Genomic DNA, 23,794 nt, shown 5'->3' with positions numbered 1-23,794 from the left:
AGTGTTGGCGAAGGTACTGGCGGGTCGGCTGGAGGAGTGCCTCCCGAAGGTGATAGGGGAGGATCAGACGGGGTTCGTGAAAGGGAGGCAGCTGTTTTCGAATATTAGGAGAGTTTTGAACGTTGTTCTGGCACCGGCAGAAAGAAAGGAAACAGAGGTAGTTGTGGCATTGGACGCCGAGAAAGCGTTTGATCGGGTAGAATGTGGGTACGTGATGGCAGTGCTGGAGCGGTTTGGGATTGGACCAAGGTTTGTGAACTGGGTAAAGCTATTATACAAGGAACCGAAGGCGAGTGTCCGCACAAATAATATCATTTCGAGATACTTTTCTCTCCACCGTGGGAGGAGACAGGGATGTCCTATGTCCCCCCTGCTGTTTGCACTTGCGATTGAGCCGTTGGCCATCGCATTGAGAAGTTCGGGAGCATGGAAAGGAATAGTGCGGGGGGGGGGGGGGGGGGGGGGGGGGGGGGGATAGAGCATAGGGTGTCCTTATATGCCGACGACTTGCTGCTGTATGTGTCAGAACCGAGTGCATCGATAGGAGGAATATTGGAGCTACTGCGGGTATTTGGGTCTTTCTCGGGGTACAAGTTGAACCTGGACAAGAGTGAGTACTTTGTGGTGTCTCGGCCGGGGGTGGGGGCAGGGGTGGGGCGGCTGCCATTCCGTAGAGCAGGAACTCATTTTAGGTATCTGGGGATGCAGGTTGCCCAGGAGTGGGGGAGGCTTCGCAGGTACAACATCCCTAGTTTGGTGGGGAGAGTGAAATCCGATCTGGCAAGGTGGGACGGCTTTCCGCTGTCACTGGCAGGTCGGGTACAGGCGGTTAAAATGAATGTGTTGCCGCGATTCCTGTTTATTTTTCAATGCCTACCGATTTTTTTCAGGGAGATTGAGGGAAGGATTACCTCATTCATATGGGGAGGGAAAGTGGCCAGAGTGAGAAAGGTGCTGCTACAGAGGGGAAGGCAGGCAGGGGGTTTGGGTCTCCCGAACCGGTTGTACTACTACTGGGCGGCGAATGTGGAGCAAGTGCGGAGCTGGGTCAGAGGGGTTGATTCTCAGTGGGTCAGAATGGAGGAGAGTTTGTGCAGGGGGTCAGGGCTGAAGGCACTTGCAACAGCGCCGCTCCCGATAGCTCCGGGGAAATATTCAGGGAGTCCGGTAATAATAGCTTCATTGAAAATCTGGAGGCAGTTTCGCCAACACTTCGGGTTGGGTTTCGGGTCAAGGGAAATGCCGATTCGGGGGAACCACAGATTTGAGCCAGGGTGGTGGGATGGAAGTTTTCGGAAATGGGAAGAGAAGGGGATTAAGACGTTAAAAGATTTGTTTCTTCGGGGTCGGTTTGCAGGATTGAGGGAGCTGCAAGTGAAGTATGGGCTAGAGCAGGGAGAAGTGTTTAGGTACATGCAGGTTCGGGATTTTGCCAGGAAGGAGATACAGAGGTGGTGTATGTGAAACTGGACCCGGGTCCCCAGGAGGCCATATTCGGGGTGTCGGACCAGCCAGGGTTGGAAACTGGAGCGGAGGCAGATATCATAGCCTTCGCCTCATTGATCGCCCGAAGGTGGATCCTGCTGGGATGGAGAGCAGCCTCTCCACCCTGTGCCCTGGCGTGGCGGGGGGACCTTTTGGAATACTTGACCCTTGAGAAGGTTAAGTTTGAACTGAGGGGAAGCTCGGAGGGGTTCTACCAGTCATGGGCACTATTTATTATGCACTTTCAAGAACTGGATAACATCGAACATTAGTTGGGGGGAGGGTTGGGGGGGGGGAGGGGGGGCTGTGTAGATTAAGGGTGACTATGGGTAATCCCTGATTCCTTTTTGTCATTTGTTTATGTAAACATGCGGGCTGATGTTTGGGGGTTGGTGGGCGGATGGGATCGTTGTTATTATGGGGATTGACATATCTTGCTGATTATTGTTTATTGTTGATGGGTGTAAATGCGGGAGAAAATGTGATAAAGGAGGAGAATAAAAATATATAAAAAAAAAAAACTATGGGAGATTTGTGAAACTGAGTAAACGTCACTGCATCACTGGAGTGATAACACTGACCCCATCGGCATCTTTTATGTTAAAACAAACTTTAATTTAAACCCAGAATTACCCACATTAACAAGGGAGAAGTAGCTAGACAGTTCACAGTTCTCAAGTAAAAGGAGAAACTTAACTTACTTCCTAAACCTACCTCTATATTCCAATTAAACAAAAAATATAGTTCAAATACGACTCACGAATAAATTTAACACCCAGGTTTCTATTTGCTTTTCTCTCTGCAGAAAACTGAATACCTCTGTTTAAGATTAAAATCCGAGGAAGAATTTGATTTGATTTATTATGTCACATGTATTAGTATACAGTGAAAAGTATTGTTTCTTGCATGCTGTACAAACATACATAGGGAAGGAAGGAGAGACTGCAGAATATAATGTTACAGTTATAGCAAGGTGTAGAGAAAATATCAACTTAAGACGAGGTAGGTCCATTCAAAAGTCTGATGGCAGTAGGGAAGAAACTGTTCTTGAGTCGGTTGGTACGTGACCTCAAACTTTGGTATCTTTTTCCTGACGGAAGAAGGTGGAAGAGTGTATGTCCGGGGTGCGTGGGGTCCTTAATTATGCTGGCTGTCTTTCTGAGGCAGCGGGAATTATAGATAGAGTCAATGGATGGGGGGCTAGTTTGCGTGATGTACTGGGCAACATTCACAACCTTTTGTAGTTTCCTGCGGTCTTGGGCAGACCAGGTTCCATACCAAGCTGTGATACAACCAGAAAGAATGCTTTCTATGGTGCATCTGTAGAAGTTGGTGAGGGTCGTAGCTGACATGCCAAATTTCCTCAGTCTTCTGAGAAAGTAGTCGTTGGTGGGCTTTGTTAACTATAGTGTCGGCATGGGGGGACCAGGACAGGCTGTTGATGATCTGTACACCTAAAAACTTGAAGCTCTCGACCCTTTCTACTTCGTTCCCATTGATGTAGGCACGGGCATGTTCTCCACTACGCTTCTTGAAGTCGATGACAATCTCCTTCGTTTTGTTGACATTGAGGGAGAGATTATTGTCGTCGCACCAGTTCACCAGATTCTCGATCTCATTCCTGTACTCTGTCTCGTCATTGTGCGAAATCCGACCCACTACGGTGGTGTCATCAGCAAATTTGAAAATTGAGTTGGAGGGGAATTTGGCCACACAGTCATGGGTGTATAAGGAGTACAGTAGGGGGCTGAGGACACAGCCTTGTGGGGCACCGGTGTTGAGGATGATCGTGGAGGAGGTGTTGTTGTCTATCTTTACTAATTGTGGCCTGTGGGTTAGAAAGTTCAGGATCCAGTCACAGAGGGAGGTGCCGAGGCCAAGGCCACGGAGTTTGGAGATGAGTTTCGTAGGAATGATGGTGTTGAAGGTTGAGCTGTAGTCGATAAATAGGAGTCTGACATAGGTGTCTTTGTTATCTAGGTGTTCCAGGGTGGAGTGCAGTGCCATGGAGATGGCGTCTGCTGTGGGCCTGTTGCAACGGTAGGCGAACTGTAGTGGATCAAGGCAATCTGGGAGGCTGGAGTTGATTCGTGCCATGACTAACCTTTCGAAGCACTTCATGATGATGGATGTCAGAGCCACTGGACAATAGTCATTAAGCCACGCTGCTTGACTTTTTTTGATACAGGGATGATAGTCGTCTTCTTGAAGCAGATAGGGACCTCAGATTGTTGTGAAGAGAGGTTGAAAATGTCTGTGAATACCCCCGCCAGCTGATCCGCGCAAGACCCGAGTGCTCGTCCGGGTACCCCATCCTGGCCAGTGGCTTTCTGTGGGTTGACCTTCGAGAAGGCTGCTCTGACGTCTGCAGTGATGATCTCAGATATAAGTTCATCCGTGGCTTCTGGGGTGGAGGACTCGCTCTCACTGACTTCTTGCTCAAAGCGGACATAGAATGCATTGAGCTCATCAGGGAGCCAAATGGCTCCCTCAGCCAAAAGAACCAACTTTTCAGACAGACCTGACTCCTCCACTTAATTACATCATCTTTACCCAAAGCATAAGGTATTCTTCTGTATCCTCCCACAAGATGACCCATGTGCTGTTTAGCCAAGACCATGCACAAAAGTTATCTACACCCAAATTTCCCTTTAAACGTAAACAATATCTCATTAGCAGAACACTTCACCAGCAAAATTATTGATTACCTCACTTTTATGACCCCTTAAATGCAACTGTATCAGACTTTTTGTCTGTATGAATCTTAACTCAGGTTTTAATAACATTACTGTAAAACAGATTGTTTTCATAAATTCATCACACTCTACAGCTCCCTGCAGTAAGAATTCCACAGATGCACTACCATCAGAAGAAAGCCCTCATCATCTTGGTCTTACATGGGTGACCTCTTACTCTGTGGCCCTCGACTCTCATACAAGGAGAAACATCCTCTCAGCATCTATGCTGTCAAGCCCTCTGAGAGTCCTACATATCTCAATAAGGTTGACTCGCAATCTTCTAAACTCCAATGGGTATAGGTCCAATCTACTCAACCTCTCCCTATAAGGAAATCCCTCCATAACTGAGATCAACTGAATGAACCTTCTCTGGACTCCCTACAATGCCAGCATATCTTTCCTTAACTAAGGGGACTAAAATTGCTTGCAGTATTCCAGGTGTGGCCTAATTTGTGTCTTGCATGGTTTTAGCAGGACTTTGCTATTTTTATACTTCACTCCATTTGAAATAAAAGAACATTCCATTTCCCTTCCCAATTACCTGCTGAACTTGCATGCTAGCTTTTTGTGATTTATGCATGAGGACTCCCAAATCCCTCTGTGCTGCAGATTTCTCCAAATAAATAATATTCAGCTTCTTTATTCTTCTTACAACTGTGCATAACTTCACACCTTCCTACGTCATATTTCATCTGTCAAGTTTTTGTCCACTCACCTAATCTGTCTGTATCCCTCTGTAGACTGTCATTCTCACTAGTTGCCTTCCCACCTATTTTTGTGTCATCTACAAACTTGGCAATAGTACGTTCACAAGTCATTCATATATATTGTAAATAATTGTGGCCCCAGCAGGGATCCCTGTGGCACTCCACTTGCAGGTTGCCATCCTTAAAATGCCCCTCTTATCCCAACTATCTTCCTTCTACCAGTTAGCCAATCCTTTATCCATGCTAATATACTACCCCCAACACCATGGGCTCTTACCTTAAGTAGTCTTTTGTGTGGTACCTTATTGAACGCTTTTTGGAAATCTAAGTATATTACTTCTACTGGTTCCCTTTCATCTACCCTGCTCGTTACCCCCTCAGAATACTAATAAATTTCCCCTTCATGAAGCCATGCTGACTCTGCTTCATGAAATTATGCATTTCTAAATGCTCTATTACATCCTTTACAATGGACGCTAATGACACATGTTCAGCTACTTGGCCTATAGTTTCTTGTTTTTTTACCTTCCTCCTTTTTTAAATAAAAGTGTTACATTAGCAAATTTCCAATCCTCTGAGACTTTACTAGAACTCTAGGATTCTTGGAAGATTACTACCAGCACGTCTATTATCACTGCAGCTACTTCCTTTAATATCCTGGGATGTAACCGATCAGGTCCGAGGGACGTATTGGCCTTTAGCCCCATATATTTCCCTCATACTTTTTACCTACTTTCTTTCACTGTGAAGCCTGATGCAAAGAATTTGTTTAACTCCTCTGCCACTTCCTGGTTCCCCATTATTATTTCCCCAGTCTCATTTTCTAAGGGGCCTATGCTCACTTTTGGCGCAACTATTCCTTTTTACATATTTAAAGGAACTCTTGCAGTCGGTTTCTTTATTATTTGCTCGTTTGCCCTCATAGTTTATCTTCTCCCTCTATTTTTGATCATCTTTTGTTGTTTTTAAACAAAAAAACTTTCCTAATCCTCTGTGTTCCCACTAAACTTTGCCACATTATATGTTTTTTCTTTCAGTTTAATATTATCCTTCAATTCCTTGGTTGATTTATTCCCTTCCTAGAATCCTTCTTCCTCACTGGGGTATATCTTTGTTCTGAGTCATGAACTATTTTCAGAAACGTCTGCCACTTCCGAAGGAGGGCAACAAAAGACCCCAGAAGGAAGGAGGGCAATGATAGAATTGCAGAATGGAAACAAGTCAACACTTTGTCAGAGACAGACCTGACCGACAGTGAAGCCAAAAAGCTTTCACTGAAGTTAAGACAAGAAGAATTGAAGGTTCCATTTGTGAAATGTATATGTCCAGCATGATGAGTTCCCCTCGGAAGAAAAGCAGAAATTAGAGACTTCAAAAGAAAGCATGAACAATTGAACATGAAGGGAAATAAGCAAAAAGAATTAAAGCTCTAGAGAAGACATTGAAACAACAAGATGGAGTGGCTGACAATAAATACGGAAAAAAGTTTCAAAAATTGACAAAATAAAGTTGAGGGGAAATTAATGAGACAATGTAGAATAAGTTGAACTCATTGACAAGCAATTAGAAAATAAGAGCAAGCCAAGTGTAGAATTAAATAAGGAGTACGTGAACTTGAAGGAGGGAAGCTTGGCAATGAGAAATTAACTGAAGAAGTGTAAACATTGAAATTGACAGCGAATCAGCAATTCAGACAGAGAAATAAACTGAGATTGCGTGCCAGAACGAGATTGCTGAAATGATCACGCTAATAGGAAAACACAAGGACCAATATGATAAAATGGTCGATGAAAAGGATGCTGAATTAAATAAAATATATTTTTAAAAAAAAAGAAAAGGATGCGGAATTAAAATGCTGGAATGAGAAGAAATTTTATCACATGGCCTGAGTACTGCGATCATTCCTTCACACGTGATAGAATGAGATTGTGAAAGAACTGACAAGATTATTTGTAGAACTGTACATAGTTAAAGCCCATCGCTGAAAGTGCTTATGTTTAAACACACAAGCTTCAAGATTTCATCAATGAGCCATCGCCACTGCAACAATAAAACAAAAACCCATGGTAGGAACATAATATGACATGGTATCATAATATGAAACTTCGGTAGCGGATCAAATTGAATCCCCGGAATATGTCTCCAAGACCGGACCCCTGTCATCCAAGTAGACATAGAGGGACGGATCATTCAGAAACACGTGGACCACTTAAGAAGTAGAGACACGCTCCAGTAGTCAGTGTTGCCATCGAGAAATGTTTTCGAATCCATAAGCACCAAAGTACCTGATCAACCTGTTATAACTGATGTCTCCATGAAAACAAGTAGTAATGAACTGCATGTACCAGAAGAGGTACTCATTATAGCAGTTCCTGTTAATGCCGATTCTGTGGAAGCATCTCAGACTACAGAATTACGCTGCTCTACAAGGAACAGAAAAAAACCCTTCAAACTCGAATTGTAATTGTACAACTCATATATACAATGTTTAGTTCGAATTTAGGACTGAGAAACTGGGTTGGTGAAGATTGTATAAAGGAGTTAAAGGAGGAGAGACGTGGTGATTGTCCCTTTAAGGGCAACACAGCAAACTAAGGGTCACCTGGCTTAGGGGACCAATTGGGACTCACAGAGGTTGGTTCCTCTATTAGGCAGAAGACAGGTAGAGGACTAGGGTAGCAGTGTGGCTGCTGTACTGATGCGGTTTAAAAACAAATAATAAATACCTTTTGGGTTTCTAATAAAGTCTGTGAAAGTACATCATAACACCTCTATAGCCCTGAAAAACTGACGCTGGGACTTTTGTTTGAAAAGCCGCAATCCCTTCTTTTGTGATGTTCTCCTGTCACTATCATATAGGAAGTTTCAGGATTTTCTTCCAAAGACAGTGAAGGAATGATGATATAGTCTCTCCAAGTCGTGGTGAAGTGCGAATTGGAAAGGGACTTGAAGATAATGGCATTCTGAAGACAAGGTTGCTCTAAAAGACAAGTCTCATTCCCTAACTGCAGCGCATTTGGACATTTCTGCATGAGCCTTGACTGAATCCAAAATGTTTCTTCTGTAGGAGCAGTAGTTGACTTGGAATGAAGGACTGCACGTCTCTTGTCCTTGCCCTTACATTTATTGTGAAAGGATTGCAACTTCCTCCTGCATACGAAATGATATCTCTCTCTCCAGCTGACACTGATCCTCAAAATTTGGTAACATTATATGGAATTTGATTATTGCTTCTTTAAAATTATTATTAAAGCTTTGGTATTCTCTTTTCCAAGCCTATTTGGAAAGTTAACAGGAGACGCTTAGCAATCAAAGTCATACAGTCTGCACTTCTTGTATTGCTGCTGCACCCTCAAAAAGGCCCAGGCTGTGCTCAATCTGAACTCCCAACCTATGTTACTTTTGGAAGAGACTGGGGCTATCTCCTGACTGCATAAACAAGGTCATTGTGAAGCAGCGTCTCTGCAAACAACTAGTCACTTATGTGGTGCAGTGGCAGGCCCCTATCTAATTGCTATTTAGTCAGCAAGATTTGGAAATTTGTCAAATGCTTAAGCGAATAAGCATTAAGCAGATAGGGCGAGATGAAACAGTGTGGGAGGAAGCTCGTGTGGGTCATAAACAGCAGTACACAGGCTGGAATGATCTGTTTCGGTGTTGTAAAACTCCAATCAATAAAAGTTTGAGTTTTTCTAAATGGGAAATGGTGTCAGATTCAACACTACTCAGCAAACTGCCTAATAGGAGAGCATGAACTTGCCATGTCCTGTACAACAGCTTCATGTAACACTCAGATGAAATGTATTCTCTGACTACGAGTCCCCATAATCTACCAAACAAAAATATTTGGGTAATCCATAGAATCCCTACAGTTCAGGAGGGACATATTTGGCTCATCGAGTCTGCACCGACCCTACCAAGGGCACCCTACCGAAGCCCACTCCAACTTCTCCCCATCCCTGTAACCCCGCAACCCCACCAAACCTGCACATCTTTGGACCGCGGGAGGAAACAGGAGCAGTCTGAGGAAACCCATGCAGAGATGGGGAAAAGGTACAAACTCCACACAGTCACCGAAGGCCAGAATCAAACCCGGGTCCCTGGTGCTGAGACAGCTGTGCTAACCACGGTGCCACCATGCTGCCCAAATGAGGAAGTGCAGATTTATCACGGCCGAGTGACAATGCTACATAGATAAAATGCATTTTATAAGTATATTTGGCTTATGCCCAATTGACCTTTATCCAACTTTTTAAAGTTCAGGTAAATAACAGGCCTTTTAACTATTAGGAGCTGATAAAAAGCGTCAAATATTTCCATTGTAAAAAATGTATTCCGGTAAAAAAAAAACTGTTAAGCTGGTTTCATAATAATTTTTGTATTGCTTGAAAGCTTAAACTGTACAAAATGTGTAATTGCCATAGTAATTAATATCAGGGGGATGTGGCTATGGCCTGTTTCCTTATGTTGCATAGTGTTGTACTTACTATTTACCCATTTGCTCCAATCTAATTTTTTAAAATTCAGTCATGGGATGTGAGCATTGCAAACAAGGCCAGGCATCTATTACCCATCCCAGAGTGCTCTTCAGAAAGTGGTGGTGATTAACTTGAGGCCATAAGCGTTATCTTTACAGATGCACCATCGAAAGCATCTGTGGTACCCTCATAAACGACACTTAGAGTGTAAACGGTAAAGAAGGCTTTAATAAACTAAGAACTAGACTGGTGCCGAGACATGTGCTAACAGCTACGCCGCCCACAAGGCGGCCCCTTATATACGGCTCCCAGATGGGCGGAGCCAGAGGCGGAGTTCCCCAGGGTTCCAAGCCCGGTCTTAAAGGGGACATCACCTTACATGATGACAAGGGTACAGTGTTACAGTAACAGTTCATCACAGCATCCCATCTGGCTGTAGCACAGCTTGGTATGGCAACGGCTCATCCCAAGACCTTTAAGAAACTACATAGAGACGTGAACACAGCCCATCATGCAAAACCGCCTCCCATCTATTGACTCGGTCTACATCTCCCGCTGCCTTGGGCAGCATAAGCAAAGATCCCTCCCATCCGGGTTGCTCGCTCTTCCAACGTCTTCCATTCGACAGAAGATACAAAAGTCTGAGAACACGCATTAGCAGATTCAAAAACAGCTTCTTCCCCACTTACCAGACTCCGCAATGACCCTCTTATGCACTGAACTGATCTCTCCACACATCTTCTCTCCCGTTGTAGCACTGTACTCAGTAGCCTTCGCCCAATGTCTATGTCTATGTATTTACATTGTGTGTTTATTGTATGTCCTATGATTTTCATGTTTGGAACAATCTGCCTGGACTGTACACAGAACAATACTTTTCACTGTACCTCGGTATACCGGACAATAATTCGAAATCTAAAGTCTGTAAGAAAGGCAGATTTCCTTCCCAAAAGTATTTTAATGAAGCAGATGGGTTTTTACAACAACCTGCTAGTTTTCTGGTCACCCTCACTGGCCTTTTAGTTCCAAAATCATTCAATTACAATAATTAAATTTAAATCCCCCCAGCTGGTGGCATAAGGTTTGAACTCCTGCCTCTAGATCATTCGTTTAGGTCTCTGGATTACGGCTAATCCAATAACATAATCACTCTGCAACCATTCCCCGAGGCAATATATCTGAATCCCACAATCATAGAATGTTAAATAAATATAAAACAGCGTGGTTGTTTGTGAGTTGCAGGATAGTTTAAATGTGTATTCTTAAAGGGCATGGAAAAAGATTAATGCTAATTAATAATAATCTTTATTGTCACAAGTAGGCTTACATTACCACTGCAATGAAGTTACCGTGAAAATCCCTGAGTCGCCACACTCCAGCGCCTGTTCGGGTACAAGGAGGAAGAATTCAGAATGTCTAATTCACCTAACAGCACATCTTTTGGGACTTTGGGAGGAAGCCGGAGCACCCGGAGGAAACCCACGCAGACACGGAGAGAACGTGCAGACTCCGCACAGCCAAGTGACCCAAGCTGGGAATCAAACCTGGGACCCAGGCACCGTGAAGCAACAGTGCTAACCATTGTGCTACCGTGTCGCCCTTTACTTAACCCTTCTGCAATTTAACCATCCGAACACCGAGGGGTTATTCTTAATCAGTTAACCCCAAAATTATGTTGGAAGGACCAAGAGGAGAACTGCTGCCACACTGAAGAAGTTGTCTGCTACCATCCTTTGGCACAATATATTGGCCCTGTCTGCCTGACTGCTAGCTCAATGACACCAGAATGAATATCTTCAAAGCAAACACAGGGTGAGGGCAAACATCTCAGAGGAAAAAATATGCGTTTTGAAATTTTAAAAAGGAAAAGTGTGAATTCTGCAAATCTGAAATTAAAGCAGAGCATACGTTAAAAATACACGCACACACACACGCGCACACACAACTGTCAGCATTTGAAAAGAGAAAAGACTGATTAATATTTAATGTTCAGCCTTTCCAAAGAGCTGAAAACAGAATGACTATTCCAACACGGACAGACATCCTGCGTATCCAATTCCAACGTTGTCTACTTGCTGGTGTGCTTTGAGGGCTAATTCCTCGTGGCAATAGTTCCACAAACCTGTCAGATTTTGCCTCGGGAGCAGGCGAGACAGAAGTCCTGTAGCGAGAGCTGGAGGCGGTAGGTGCAGCGAGCCCAGAGTAATAGCAAGATCCCGTGTAGGCACTTCTGCCATAGCTGCTGTATCTGCAGGATAAGTGAGATAAGGAAGAGAGAGAGGGAGAGAAAGAGGGACAGGAAGAGAGAAAGAGAGGAGTAACAGTTAGCAGGCAAGCACGAGAAGAGCCCTATGCCATCAGTCAGTGCAACAGGAGCAGCACACAAGAGAGTGACGTCTTCACCAGACAAAACAGAAAAGCAGCTGGGTATGTATGCATAACACAGTGTACGGAATAGTCACTATTATGGTATTTTCTGGACCCACATGTTTAGTTATAAACCTCAGTGCGAAGGCTTCTACCAGTAAACCAGTCCTTGGCAAGGATGATCTTAGTTTTACAGCAATATTGTCAGGCATTTAACATCATGCATGTGCTCAATGCAGGCAAATAAAGTTGACACTGTACCAAGTGTGTGGCACAGATAGAGCAATCATGTCCCATGTTCAGGCATCAGTGTGTCCCATATATATGCATATTTTATCTGTATGTATGAGCGCTATTCATGGAACCACATTAAAAATGTTACCATACATCTATCGCTGATTTGAGTTTGGTTGAGGATGTGGTGCATCCAATTCTAGAGTGTGTTGCAATTTTGTGTTGCCTCTCCATATTTAACATCACTGATCACAGTGAGATACATATAGAAAGACCAAAGAGTGCAAGTTCCTGCTGGCATATTTATAATCCCTGCAATAATTTATATGCGGGGGATGTGGCCTTAAAATGATAAATTATAAAAAGGGAAAATGTTTTCTTACGATTAAGTATTCCCCAGAACAGTAGCCAAGAGAAAACTTTGCTTCTGGTTGTGGCCACGTTAATATTCCTGAAGGTCACGGCTGGTGAACTGTTTTGGCAATACCACAGTCAAGGTGCTTGATTTACGAACCAGAAGCGTGTTTGGTTCCTGAGTCTTAAATCTAGCAGCTAAACTTCTGATGGTTTTTTGAATCCTCAGCTGAAATGCCAAAGAGGAAACATTACACTATTGAAACTCCCCAAGTGGCAGATGGCAGGCAGAGTAAGAAATTGCCCCCAGAGCCCATTAAGCCTACAAACATCACAATATTCCATCAAAGTTCAACTGTTTTTAATCACAACTGTGCACCAATCACTACACCAGATTTTACATAAAAACCAACTTAAAACAATCTTACAGGAGCATGGTCTTTAACTGTCAGCATTTGGGATAAGTTCAGAGCCCAGATTTTTCAACCGTTCGGAGAGCTCACTTAGTAGGCCCGGAAGCGGCTTCTGGCCGCGAGTAACCCCGGAACGTGGTCCCCCCACTGGCTGGCCAATTAACAGAACATAATTTTCAATACTGTATATCGTTCTACACAACCCCCGCCGGACTCATTTTTAACAGGGGGTGAATGTGGTGGACAACTGTGCACCTGTATTAGGGGCTGTAAGGTAGGACCTGTACTACAGGTTCACCGGTAGCCCCTGCCTGCTGGCTCTGCCCAGGAGGAGGAGTATAAATATGCGTGTCCTCCATTCAGCTGCCATTTCGCCAGCTGCTGTAGAGGCCACGGGCACTTTTTAAAATTGTATTACAGCCCGGACAGCTCATCCTTCCCTGAATCAAGGTTGCAGCAAAAATGTAAAGGCCACCTGACCAATACACCCACCAGGGTGTAAATGCAAAAGGACAAAGACAATTGCATTCAATTGGCCCCTTGATAGGCTAACCTGCCTAATTGTTGGGGGGGGGGGGGGGTCTCTGACCCTCACATGTGCCCACCAACCCAAAATCTTGCACTGTTAGAATTCACGCCTAACCTGGACGCGCGATTTCACGCCGTGCCCACCCAAACAAAATTAAATTCTGGCCTTGGTCTTAACGCCATTGCAACAAGGACATTTACACCATTTCATCAGAACAAATGAAGAGCTGTTTCCTCCCGTCAATGAGAGAAGGAGCCTTTGCGAAGCTCCTCGTATTCTTTTTGCCAAAGCTTGAGTCAATTATGAAATCGGAGAGATGGATGGATCGCAGCCTGAAAATATCTGATCTCTGAAATACTGCAAGCTTTCGGAGACAATTACCCCATCCCAGTTGTTTTCTTTTACTAAACTTAATAATCTCATTACGAACTGCTGAATTCCATGCATGCTTGGTTTTGAATTTAAACAAAACTCCGTAATTGAGAAAGTGACTGGTAAAGGGATACTTTTCATCTTGGGTTAATATTAAATTATTAAATTTAGATTAAATATAATGCAGAAATCTCAAAAATGTAAACATCAATGGAATGCTCATCCAAATCCACAGTGTTCATACATAATTTTGCCCTTGAAGGGAGGGAGAAAGGGCCTTACGAGCTCATGGACTATGCACAGGAGTCAGCAGCTACGCATTGCGCAGCATTCTGGAATAGAACTAAATGAGGCAGTCAGATCCCCAAGATTTCAATAGATCATGAAGGACAAAGATCTTTCATAACACGCATGCACATGTGTGGACACACGCACACCATTTTGGATTATAAGACCATAACACATAGGAGCGGAAGTAAGGCCATTCGGCCCATCGAGTGCACTCCACCATTCAATCATGGCTGATTTCAACTCCATTTACCCGCGCTCTCTCCATAGCCTTTAATTCCTCGAGAAATCAAGAATTTATCAACTTCTGTCTTAAAGACACTCAACGTCCCGGCCTCCACCGCCCTCTGTGGCAATGAATTCCACAGACCCACCACTCTCTGGCTAAAGAAATTTCTCCTCATCTCTGTTCTAAAGTGACTCCCTTTTATTCTAAGGCTGTGCCCCCGGGTCCCAGTCTCCCCTGCTAAAGGAAACAACTTCCCTACGTCCACCCTATCTAAGCCATTCGTTATCTTGTAAGTTTCTATTAGATCTCCCCTCAATCTTCTAAACTCCAATGAATATAATCCCAGGATCCTCAGACGTTCATCGTATGTTAGGCCTACCATTCCTGGGATCATCCGTGTGAATCTCCACTGGGCCCGCTACAGTGCCAGTATGTCCTTCCTGAGGTGTGGGGCCCAAATTGCTCACAGTATTCTAAATGGGGCCTTATAAAGCTTCAGAAGTACATCGAGTGAGGGAACCATGGTTGACAAGAGAGGTTGAATGTCTTGTTAAGAGGAAAAAGGAGACTTATGTAAGGCTGAGGAAACAAGGTTCAGACAGGGCATTGGAGGGATACAAGATAGCCAGGAGGGAACTGAAGAAAGGGATTAGGAGAGCTAAGAGAGGGCATGAACAATCTTTGGCGGGTAGGATCAAGGAAAACCCCAAGGCCTTTTACACATATGTGAGAAATATGAGAATGACTAGAGCGAGGGTAGGTCCGATCAAGGACAGTAGCGGGAGATTGTGTATTGAGTCTGAAGAGATAGGAGAGGTCTTGAACGAGTACTTTTCTTCTGTATTTACAAATGAGAGGGGCGATATTGTTGGAGAGGACAGTGTGAAACAGATTGTTAAGCTCGAGGAAATACTTGTTAGGAAGGAAGATGTGTTGGGCATTTTGAAAAACTTGAGGATAGACAAGTCCCCCGGGCCTGACGGGATATATCCAAGGATTCTATGGGAAGCAAGAGATGAAATTGCAGAGCCGTTGGCAATGATCTTTTCATCCTCACTGTCAACAGGGGTGGTACCAGGGGATTGGAGAGTGGCGAATGTCGTGCCCCTGTTCAAAAAACGGACTAGGGATAACCCTGGGAATTACAGGCCAGTTAGTCTTACTTCAGTGGTAGGCAAAGTAATGGAAAGGGTACTGAAGGATAGGATTTCTGAGCATCTGGAAAGACACTGCTTGATTAGGGATAGTCAGCACGGATTTGTGAGGGGTAGGTCTTGCCTTACAAGTCTTATTGAATTCTTTGAGGAGGTGACCAAGCATGTGGATGAAGGTAAAGCAGTGGATGTAGTGTACATGGATTTTAGTAAGGCATTTGATAAGGTTCCCCATGGTAGGCTTATGCAGAAAGTAAGGAGGCATGGGATAGGGGAAATTTGGCCAGTTGGATAACGAACTGGCTAACCGATAGAAGTCAGAGAGTGGTGGTGGATGGCAAATATTCAGCCTGGATCCCAGTTACCAGTGGCGTACCGCAGGGATCAGTTCTGGGTCCTCTGCTGTTTGTGATTTTCATTAATGACTTGGATGAGGGAGTTGAAGGGTGGGTCAGTAAATTTGCAGACGATATGAAGATTGGTGGAGTTGTGGATAGTAAGGAGGGCTGTTGTCGGCTGCAAAGAGACATAGATAGGATGCAGAGCTGGGCTGAGAAGTGGCAGCCGGAGTTTAACCCTGAAAAGTGTGAGGTTGTCCATTTTGGAAGGACAAATATGAATGCGGAATACAGGGTTAACGGTAGAGTTCTTGGCAATGTGGAGGAGCAGAGAGATCTTGGGGTCTATGTTCATACATCATTGAAAGTTGCCACTCAAGTGGATAGAGCTGTGAAGAAGGCCTATGGTGTGCTCACGTTCATTAACAGAGGGATTGAATTTAAGAGCCATGAGGTGATGATGCAGCTGTACAAAACTTTGGTAAGGCCACATTTGGAGTACTGTGTCGCCTCATTTTAGGAAGGATGTGGAAGCTTTGGAAAAGATGCAAAGTAGATTTACCAGGATGTTGCCTGGAATGGAGAGTAGGTCTTACGAGGAAAGGTTGAGGGTGCTAGGCCTTTTCTCATTAGAACGGAGAAGGATGAGGGGCGACTTGATAGAGGTTTATAAGATGATCAGGGGAATAGATAGAGTAGACAGTCAGAGACTTTTTTCCCGGGTGGAACAAACCATTACAAGGGGACATAAATTTAAGGTGAAAGGTGGTAGATATAGGAGGGATATCAGAGGTAGGTTCTTTACCCAGAGTGTAGTGGGGGCATGGAATGCACTGCCTGTGGAAGTAGGTGAGTCGGAAACATTAGGGACCTTCAAGCAGCTCTTGGATAGGTCCGTGGATTACGGTAAAATGATATAGTGTAGATTTATTTGTTCTTAAGGGCAGCACGGTAGCATTGTGGATAGCACAATTGCTTCACAGCTCCAGGGTTCCAGGTTTGATTCCGGCTTGGGTCACTGTCTGTGCGGAGTCTGCACGCCCTCCCCGTGTCTGCGTGGGTTTCCTCCGGGTGCTCCGGTTTCCTCCCACAGTCCAAAGATGTGCAGGTTAGGTGAATTGGCCAATGATAAATTGCCCTTAATGTCCAAAATTGTCCTTGGTGTTGGGTGGAGGTGTTGAGTTTGGGTCGGGTGCTCTTTCCAAGAGCCGGTGCAGACTCAAAGGGCCGAGTGGCCTCCTTCTGCACTGTAAATTCAATGATAATCTATGATTAATCTAGGACAAAGGTTCGGCACAACATCGTGGGCCGAAGGGCCTGTTCTGTGCTGTATTTTCTATGTTCTATGTTCTATGTACTGTCTTTCCCACTGGGCTCTGCTCTCAGTCGATTTTCATCAGTTCCTCCCTCATGCCCCTGTAGTTACCTTTATTTAACTGAAACAGCTTTACATCTGATTCTACCTTCTTTCTTTCAAATTGCAGACTGAATTCTACCATATTATGATCACTGCCTCCTAAGTGTTCCCTTACTTTAAGATCTTTAATCAAGTCTGGCTCATTACATAACACTAAGTCCGGAATGGCCTGATCCCTCGTGGGCTCCATCACAAGCTGTTCCAAAAAGCCCTCCTGTAAACATTCAATGAATTCCCTTTCTTTGGGTCCACTGGCAACCCAGTCCACCTGCATATTGAAGTCCCCCATGGTCACTGTGACCTTCCCTTTCTGACATGCACTTTCTATTTCGTGGTGCATTTTGTGCCCCTGGTCCTGACCACGGTTAGGAGGCCTGTACATAAAACTCCCATTATGGTTTTTTTGCCTTTGTGGTTCCTCAACTCTACCCACACAGACTCCACATCATCTGACCCTATGTCGTTTAGTGCTATTGATTTAATTTCATTCCTAATTAACAAGGTTATATAACACACTAGCCCCATCGCTCCTATGGGCCCATCAGAAAGCAAACACACACTTGCTGCTTTTCCTCATAATCTCTAGCTATTTTTGTGACCCAGCCCACAACATAAGGCAATTCAACTTATTGATTTGATGGGCAAAAGGTAAGGAGACCTATTGTAATCTGACACAACTCTTACAGAAAGCATGCTGGCATATCCACTCTGGTTAGTTGCTGAAGAATAGAAATCCCTTGATAATATTTACAATACGCAGACACATTGCAAGCTCAAGGCCTGACTTCATTAGATTGGTATTGTAACATAATTGAGTGTTATACAATACCAGTGTTACAGCACCAAAGCAGCAACTGTAATTTGCACATTCTTGAATTGCTGCAGTCTATGTGGTGTAGGAACACCCACTGGGATGTTAGGAAAGAGTTTTAGACTATTGACCCAGTGATAGTGAAGGAGCAACGATAGATTTCCAAGTCAGGATGGTATGGACTTGGAGTTGCTGGTGTCCCCATGCATCTGCTGCCCTTTGACCCTGCTGGGTTGTAGAGAATACGAGTTTGGAAGGTGCTTCATGGAGGCTTTGCAAGTTGCTGCAGTGCCTTTTTGCAGCTGGAATGCTCTGCTACCACTGTGCATCGGTGGTGGGTAAAATGTAAAGATGCCATCATCCCAGATGACCATAGGCCGCTTTTCTCTTTGAGTGGGAGAGCGGACTGGTGGTGATTTAACCTGAGGATCACCACACCTCAGGTTGAGAAGGTGGGGCCTTCGCGAATAACCTCAGCAGGTACGGGAATTGAACCGGTGGCAGCTCTGCAACAGGAACCAGCTATCTAGCCCACTGAGCTAAACTGGCCCCCCAGGCTGGATCGTGCCGGACTTCGAGTGCCATTGGAACTGCATTCATCCAGGTAAGCAGAAAGTATTTCATTACAATCCTGACTGCTTTGGGGCGTCAGGAGGCGAGTTACTTACCACAGATTTCCCATCCCGACCTGCTATTGTAGGTACAGCATTTCCATGGCTGGTCCAGTTTAGTTTCTAGTCAATTGGAGGTCAGTTCTGAATAAGAGTCATATTGAACTCGGAATGTTGGCTCTGTTTCTCTCTCCACGGAGGCCAGACCTGCGGAGTATTTTTCCGGCACTTTTGTTTTTATTTCAGCCCTCCAGCGTCGACAGCATTTTGCTTTTATAAAAATCTGCTCGAACTGTTCAAAATTAAATCTCATCGGGCTCTTGCAACCAGCAGGAAATTACTCAATTGAAACCTACAAACTAAAGTGAAGGGCAGTGTGCTGGCCCACTCAAAATGTTGCGATTTACACCCATGAGTCTATTCCTATAATAGGTACGTTTGGAGTGGTGAGTGTTATAAACCCTCTCCAAACCAGAAAAATTCAACAGAAGGCAGTTGGAACTGGCTCGTATGGTGCAGCAGAGGACAGTATTAGAATGCTATTTGAAGCGATGTGTGCGCTTCAGATACAGAAACCTACCAGAATGGCGTTCGAATGCACGCCTGCTAAAATCTTAAATTGGAAAAGGAAAAAGGGCTCACAGTTTCAGAGGTGGACATCTGCAGTAAGGGAACGACAAGATGGAGAACAAGGATCATAGTTACCACAAAGGTTTAGATTTTGAAAGCGGTGTTAATATTATAAACAAAGAGATTAAATTCCAAAAAAGCACAGAATATTCTCCACGGCATCATTTCATGCTCCGTACAACCATGGAATGAATCTCACATTGAAAACTGTGGCATCACTAGAGGGCAGCAGACACATGCATTGTTCCAGCTAAACCCTTGGCTGTCATTGGGTTGGTGGATCTATTTGTCTCATCATTCTCATGGCACCGCATATTTTATTTATTTGGCGTATGGTGCGTTCATGTATCAAACATTGTGATCCCTCCAACCAATAAACAGCATGTGTGGTGTCAATTACACACACGTAGCATAACAAATAATTAGATGCTTTCTTTAAGTCAGAAAGACATCAGGAGGTTTGCAAGACAGCAAAAAAAAGAGTAAAGCTCAAATCAGTCCGTCACTGACCACGAAGAGATACATGCACAAACACACTGGGGGGCAAAGGTGAGCAAGTGTGCTCACAGATTTTTAAACATGACTGAATGCAATTCTTCAACGAGCCTGATCTAGATGGCCACAGTAATAATTTCTAACTGCCGTGACAATATAACATGCGACCCTAGTGCATTAATACTGGGCAGGATATTTCGTTCCATATGTGAGTGCGCATGAAGGTTAGTGGACTCAGAAACGCATGCTGCCAACTGGCACCACCCCAGCCTCCCCCTCCCCAGCCATTTTATCTGAGATGGGACGGGGGTCAGCTGGGCAACCTGCTCGCTTGCAGTGGGTGGCCGATTGAGCTGGTTAATGGTGTGGTGCCAGAGGCCAAATGGGGGCCAGCAATCCAGGCAGGTTGAGAGGACCTTCCTGCCTGCTTGGCCACAGCTATAGACTGCAGGCTGACCCGTGAAGAGTTTCCAAGATGAAGCTGTTGGCCACAAACGCCAGAAACCACCACCAGCAGCACTCCGCCACCCATGGGAATGGCTGGCTCGACTTTGCTACCGCCTCGGAGGTGACTTTGCCGGACCATTCCAGGGGTCCATGTTCCTCATAATAGTTGACGCGCATTCCAAGTGGCTGGAAGTGCACCGGATGCAGACAACAACCACAAAGTCCACTGTTGAGCGGCTTCGCACAGATGGCTCCCCAGAAGTGCTCATTTCCGATAACGGCCCGGCCTTTGCCAGCAGAGTTCGACTTGCCTCAAATGGTTTGGCCAAGCGTCAGGTTCAAACTTTCAGGAGGAGTGTTACAACCATCACGGAGGTCATAGGGTGTGGACTGACAGGTTCCGTGTGACCTCTGCTGAGTACAAACTTCCCCGGTAATGGGGTAGGGCTTCCCCTTAACGAGGGGAGCCTGTGCACCTTAAAAACTCTGTCCAAGTGACGTTCAGGGCAGGAGAACCCTTCAGGGAGTGGAATAGTCTTCTTTACGCATGTTCATAATGTCAGTTTGCATCCTACCATCATTTCCTTGTGGCCGCTCGCTGCGGATTCAAAACTCCCCTAGATGCTTGACAAGTAAGGCCAGAAATACTTCAACAATCTAACACTTGAAGCATTGTAAACCTGCATGACTCGAAAGAGCTGGAAAGTGGGATTAGACTGGATAGTTATTTTTTGGCTGGCATTGACACGATGGGCCAAAAGATCGTATGGGCGAAATGCGGCCATTTTGAGACTAATTGTTGTGGAGGGTGGCTACGGCTCCTACTGGCGGGATCCTGCACCAGATTCTGCACTTGGCACCTCATTGATTATGTACAGGCACGTTCCCCTATGAGTCACCTGGCAGGCTAACAGCTGATTTGTCCGCCTGCTGTCAGCTGGCGGGTTCCAAGTGCCCAGTGCCATACTGAAATACCAGCCCAGCACACTCCTATCACTATCTCCAGCCACCCCGTCTTCATCAAACTATGCAGGATGTCAGCAACACAGAAGGAAAAAGCTAGTAGCCTCAAGACGATATCTGTTCCTCGATTCAGTCACTCTCCCCCAAGCCCATCACCCGTGAGAAGCCCATGTCCCACTTGGACCTGTACCCACTCCATCTGGAGTCTTCATCCATCTCCTTCCAGGAAATAATGTGATTTCCCTGTGACTCCCTTTCTTTACGAGCTGTTCATGCAGCCTCATCAGGTCACAGCATCCCATCCTTGACCTCCTATTGTTCACCTTCTTCATCCACCTCCTTGTCCCTCTGCATGCCACTGTCCTTCCCTGCACAGCTCTCCTTCCACACTGCCCCTTCTGTCTTACTAGCCCCCCCAACATCTGTCTGGACTCACCACACACACAAACCCCCACCCCCCACGCCGGTTGAACTTCAGAAGCTGGAATCTCCGGTCGCCAATGCCTAAATCACGATCGGCAAATGGCCGGAGAATCACATTTCCCGACCGAATCGGGGACGGTGCCGTTTTCACGTTTCTGTGCCTCCTTCAAAGGAGTGCACTCTGCGAGTATGCCGTGCCACATATCGACAGCCTCAGGCCATTGCCGGAGGCCCCCCCCCCCCCAGTGCTCCGCCCCCGACCGGCCGGGTTTCTGATGGCGTGGGACACGCGTGGTCTCATCCGTCGGAACTGAGGACTCAGTCCAGCGCCGCCACAGTCGGGAGAAGGCTGATCCGCGGGCAGGGGCGGGACATTGTTCGGGGCAGGGGGCACTGTGGTGGGGAGGGCCGGGGCGCTCGAGCCGGCCGAAGGGGGACGGGACGGACTATTTCGCGGGCTGGGTCCGCGAGCGACCTCCGCCATGTAGCATGGCACGGCCGCTGCAGACCGCCGTCATGCGCGTGCACGGCAACAGACCCGGTAGTTCTTCGTGGCGTATCAGCTTCTAGAGCCGGGTGCTCTATGCTGCCGTCCTGCTCGCCCCCAGCAAAACGGGGAATCGGTGGCCGTTTTGCTCCACTTTTTCTGGCCTAAAACACCAGCGTTCCCATGCCGGCATGGGGACATAGCCCCAGAATCAGAGAATCCAGCCCCAGATATTTGCCATGGTGGCAGCAAACGTTCTGCAACACAGTGCTGTCCAGATAGACACTGGGGTATCGCACCAAGGGGTGTAGAGGAGACCCCTGTATTCTCCAACTTCTGGTGCAGCACTGATCCGACAGGGGGAGTCCATGGGTCCAGCAGCGCAGTGCTATCCATCAGGACCAGCTCGATATGGAGACGCAGGAAGGAGCAGGTCTGTCCCGATAGAGTGGTGAGCAGCACATCAGGAGCACAGCAGCACAATGGCAGTGAGGCATTTACCCTGAGGACTCTTGCAAGCTGAGGGCCACCTTAGGCACTCCACGCACTAGTAATCAGGTTTTAGACCAACGTAATTTCAAACATGACGTGATGCAAGGGTGGAAGGCCTGACAAGATGCCAGCACGCAGTTGTTTTAATTGTTGTTTTACACAGAGGGTAGTGGGTGCCTGGAACTCGCTACCGGAGGAGGTGGTGGAAGCAGGGACGATAGTGACATTTAAGGGGCACCTTGACAAATACATGAATAGAGGGATACGGACCCAGGAAGTGTAGAAGATTGTAGTGTAGTCGGGCAGCATGGTCGGCACGGGCTTGGAGGGCCGAAGGGCCTGTTCCTGTGCTGTACTTTTCTTTGTTCTTTGTTGGTCTTTGTAATGAGCATTTAGGAGATGTAATTGAATGCAAATAACATTCACGCCACCAGCCAGCGGAAAGACCAACCCGCCATTGGGAGAACTGCGAAGCGATTGTACGCCAGTGGGTTTCGACTTTACACTGACAGTGGCATGCAGAGGGGCAAGGAGGTGGATGAAGATGAAGAACAATGGAAGACCAAGGGGAGGGAAGCTGGACCCTGAAGACTTTTTGGCTCCCGCTAGATTCTCCATTCTCGCCCCATGCTAAACCCACCACGGGTGGGATGGGAGAATTCCACCTTATGTTTCTATGTTGATGCTGAAAGATGAAAGAAATGTAATTCAAAAAGTCCGTAAGGTTTCCCAGAAAGGTAAAACCCAATACGTGTAAGGAGCCAACATTTGATTTGTTCCGCATTCAATAAAGCAAATAATCAATTGAACTAAATCAAATAGCTGAAGGACAAATTAAAGGGAAGTCCCTTAAAGGGATACTGCCTGGAACAGTAAGCAAGTATCAAATGAAACTTAAAACATTAAATCAAAACGTGATTAAGAGGGTCGACAAGGCACCCCAGTCCCCATGGTGCACACAAGCACGGAAGACCTTGATGGTGCCATTATATACCTCATGCACCCTCTTTAGGGACACCCAGCCATGATTGCAGCTGCAGTGGAGGGGAAGAAAGACAGGTCGGAGGCCCCCCCCTTAGTCTCCCGCTACCTGGACCTGTTAATGGCAAGTTTAGCCAGGCACAGGAGCAGGTTCACATGGATCCTCCTCCTTCCCCGCCTCTCTCTGCGACGTGTGCAGGCAAAGTACTGATGGGCTTTGAAATAAGCTTTAAGGTTCCTCAGCATGATCCAAGAGGTGGGAACAGAACAATAAGAATTTAGTCCCTGGATGCTGTTTGCCATTTATTAGATCGTTACTGATTTGTATCTCAATTCATTCACCTTGGTTGC

General features: G+C 45.8%; 1 protein-coding gene across 16 annotated transcripts in view; it reads right to left on the bottom strand.

The window, feature by feature from the left end:
* Positions 1-23,794, bottom strand: part of fhod3b (formin homology 2 domain containing 3b) — a 742,093-nt gene that overhangs the window by 152,206 nt on the left and 566,093 nt on the right. For 9 of the 16 annotated variants that reach the window (XM_072509894.1, XM_072509896.1, XM_072509895.1 and 6 more), the window contains one exon: positions 11,531-11,656. The exons of the other annotated variants lie outside the window; for them this stretch is intronic. In XM_072509894.1, the coding sequence (XP_072365995.1) occupies positions 11,531-11,656 (126 nt within the window). The remainder of the gene's footprint in view (positions 1-11,530; positions 11,657-23,794) is intronic. 16 annotated transcript variants of the gene reach the window in all.

The sequence above is a fragment of the Scyliorhinus torazame genome, chromosome 6 (genome assembly GCF_047496885.1).
Source record: "Scyliorhinus torazame isolate Kashiwa2021f chromosome 6, sScyTor2.1, whole genome shotgun sequence".
Taxonomy (NCBI): Eukaryota; Metazoa; Chordata; class Chondrichthyes; order Carcharhiniformes; family Scyliorhinidae; genus Scyliorhinus; species Scyliorhinus torazame.
This window is presented reverse-complemented; position numbering and strand designations above follow the sequence as displayed.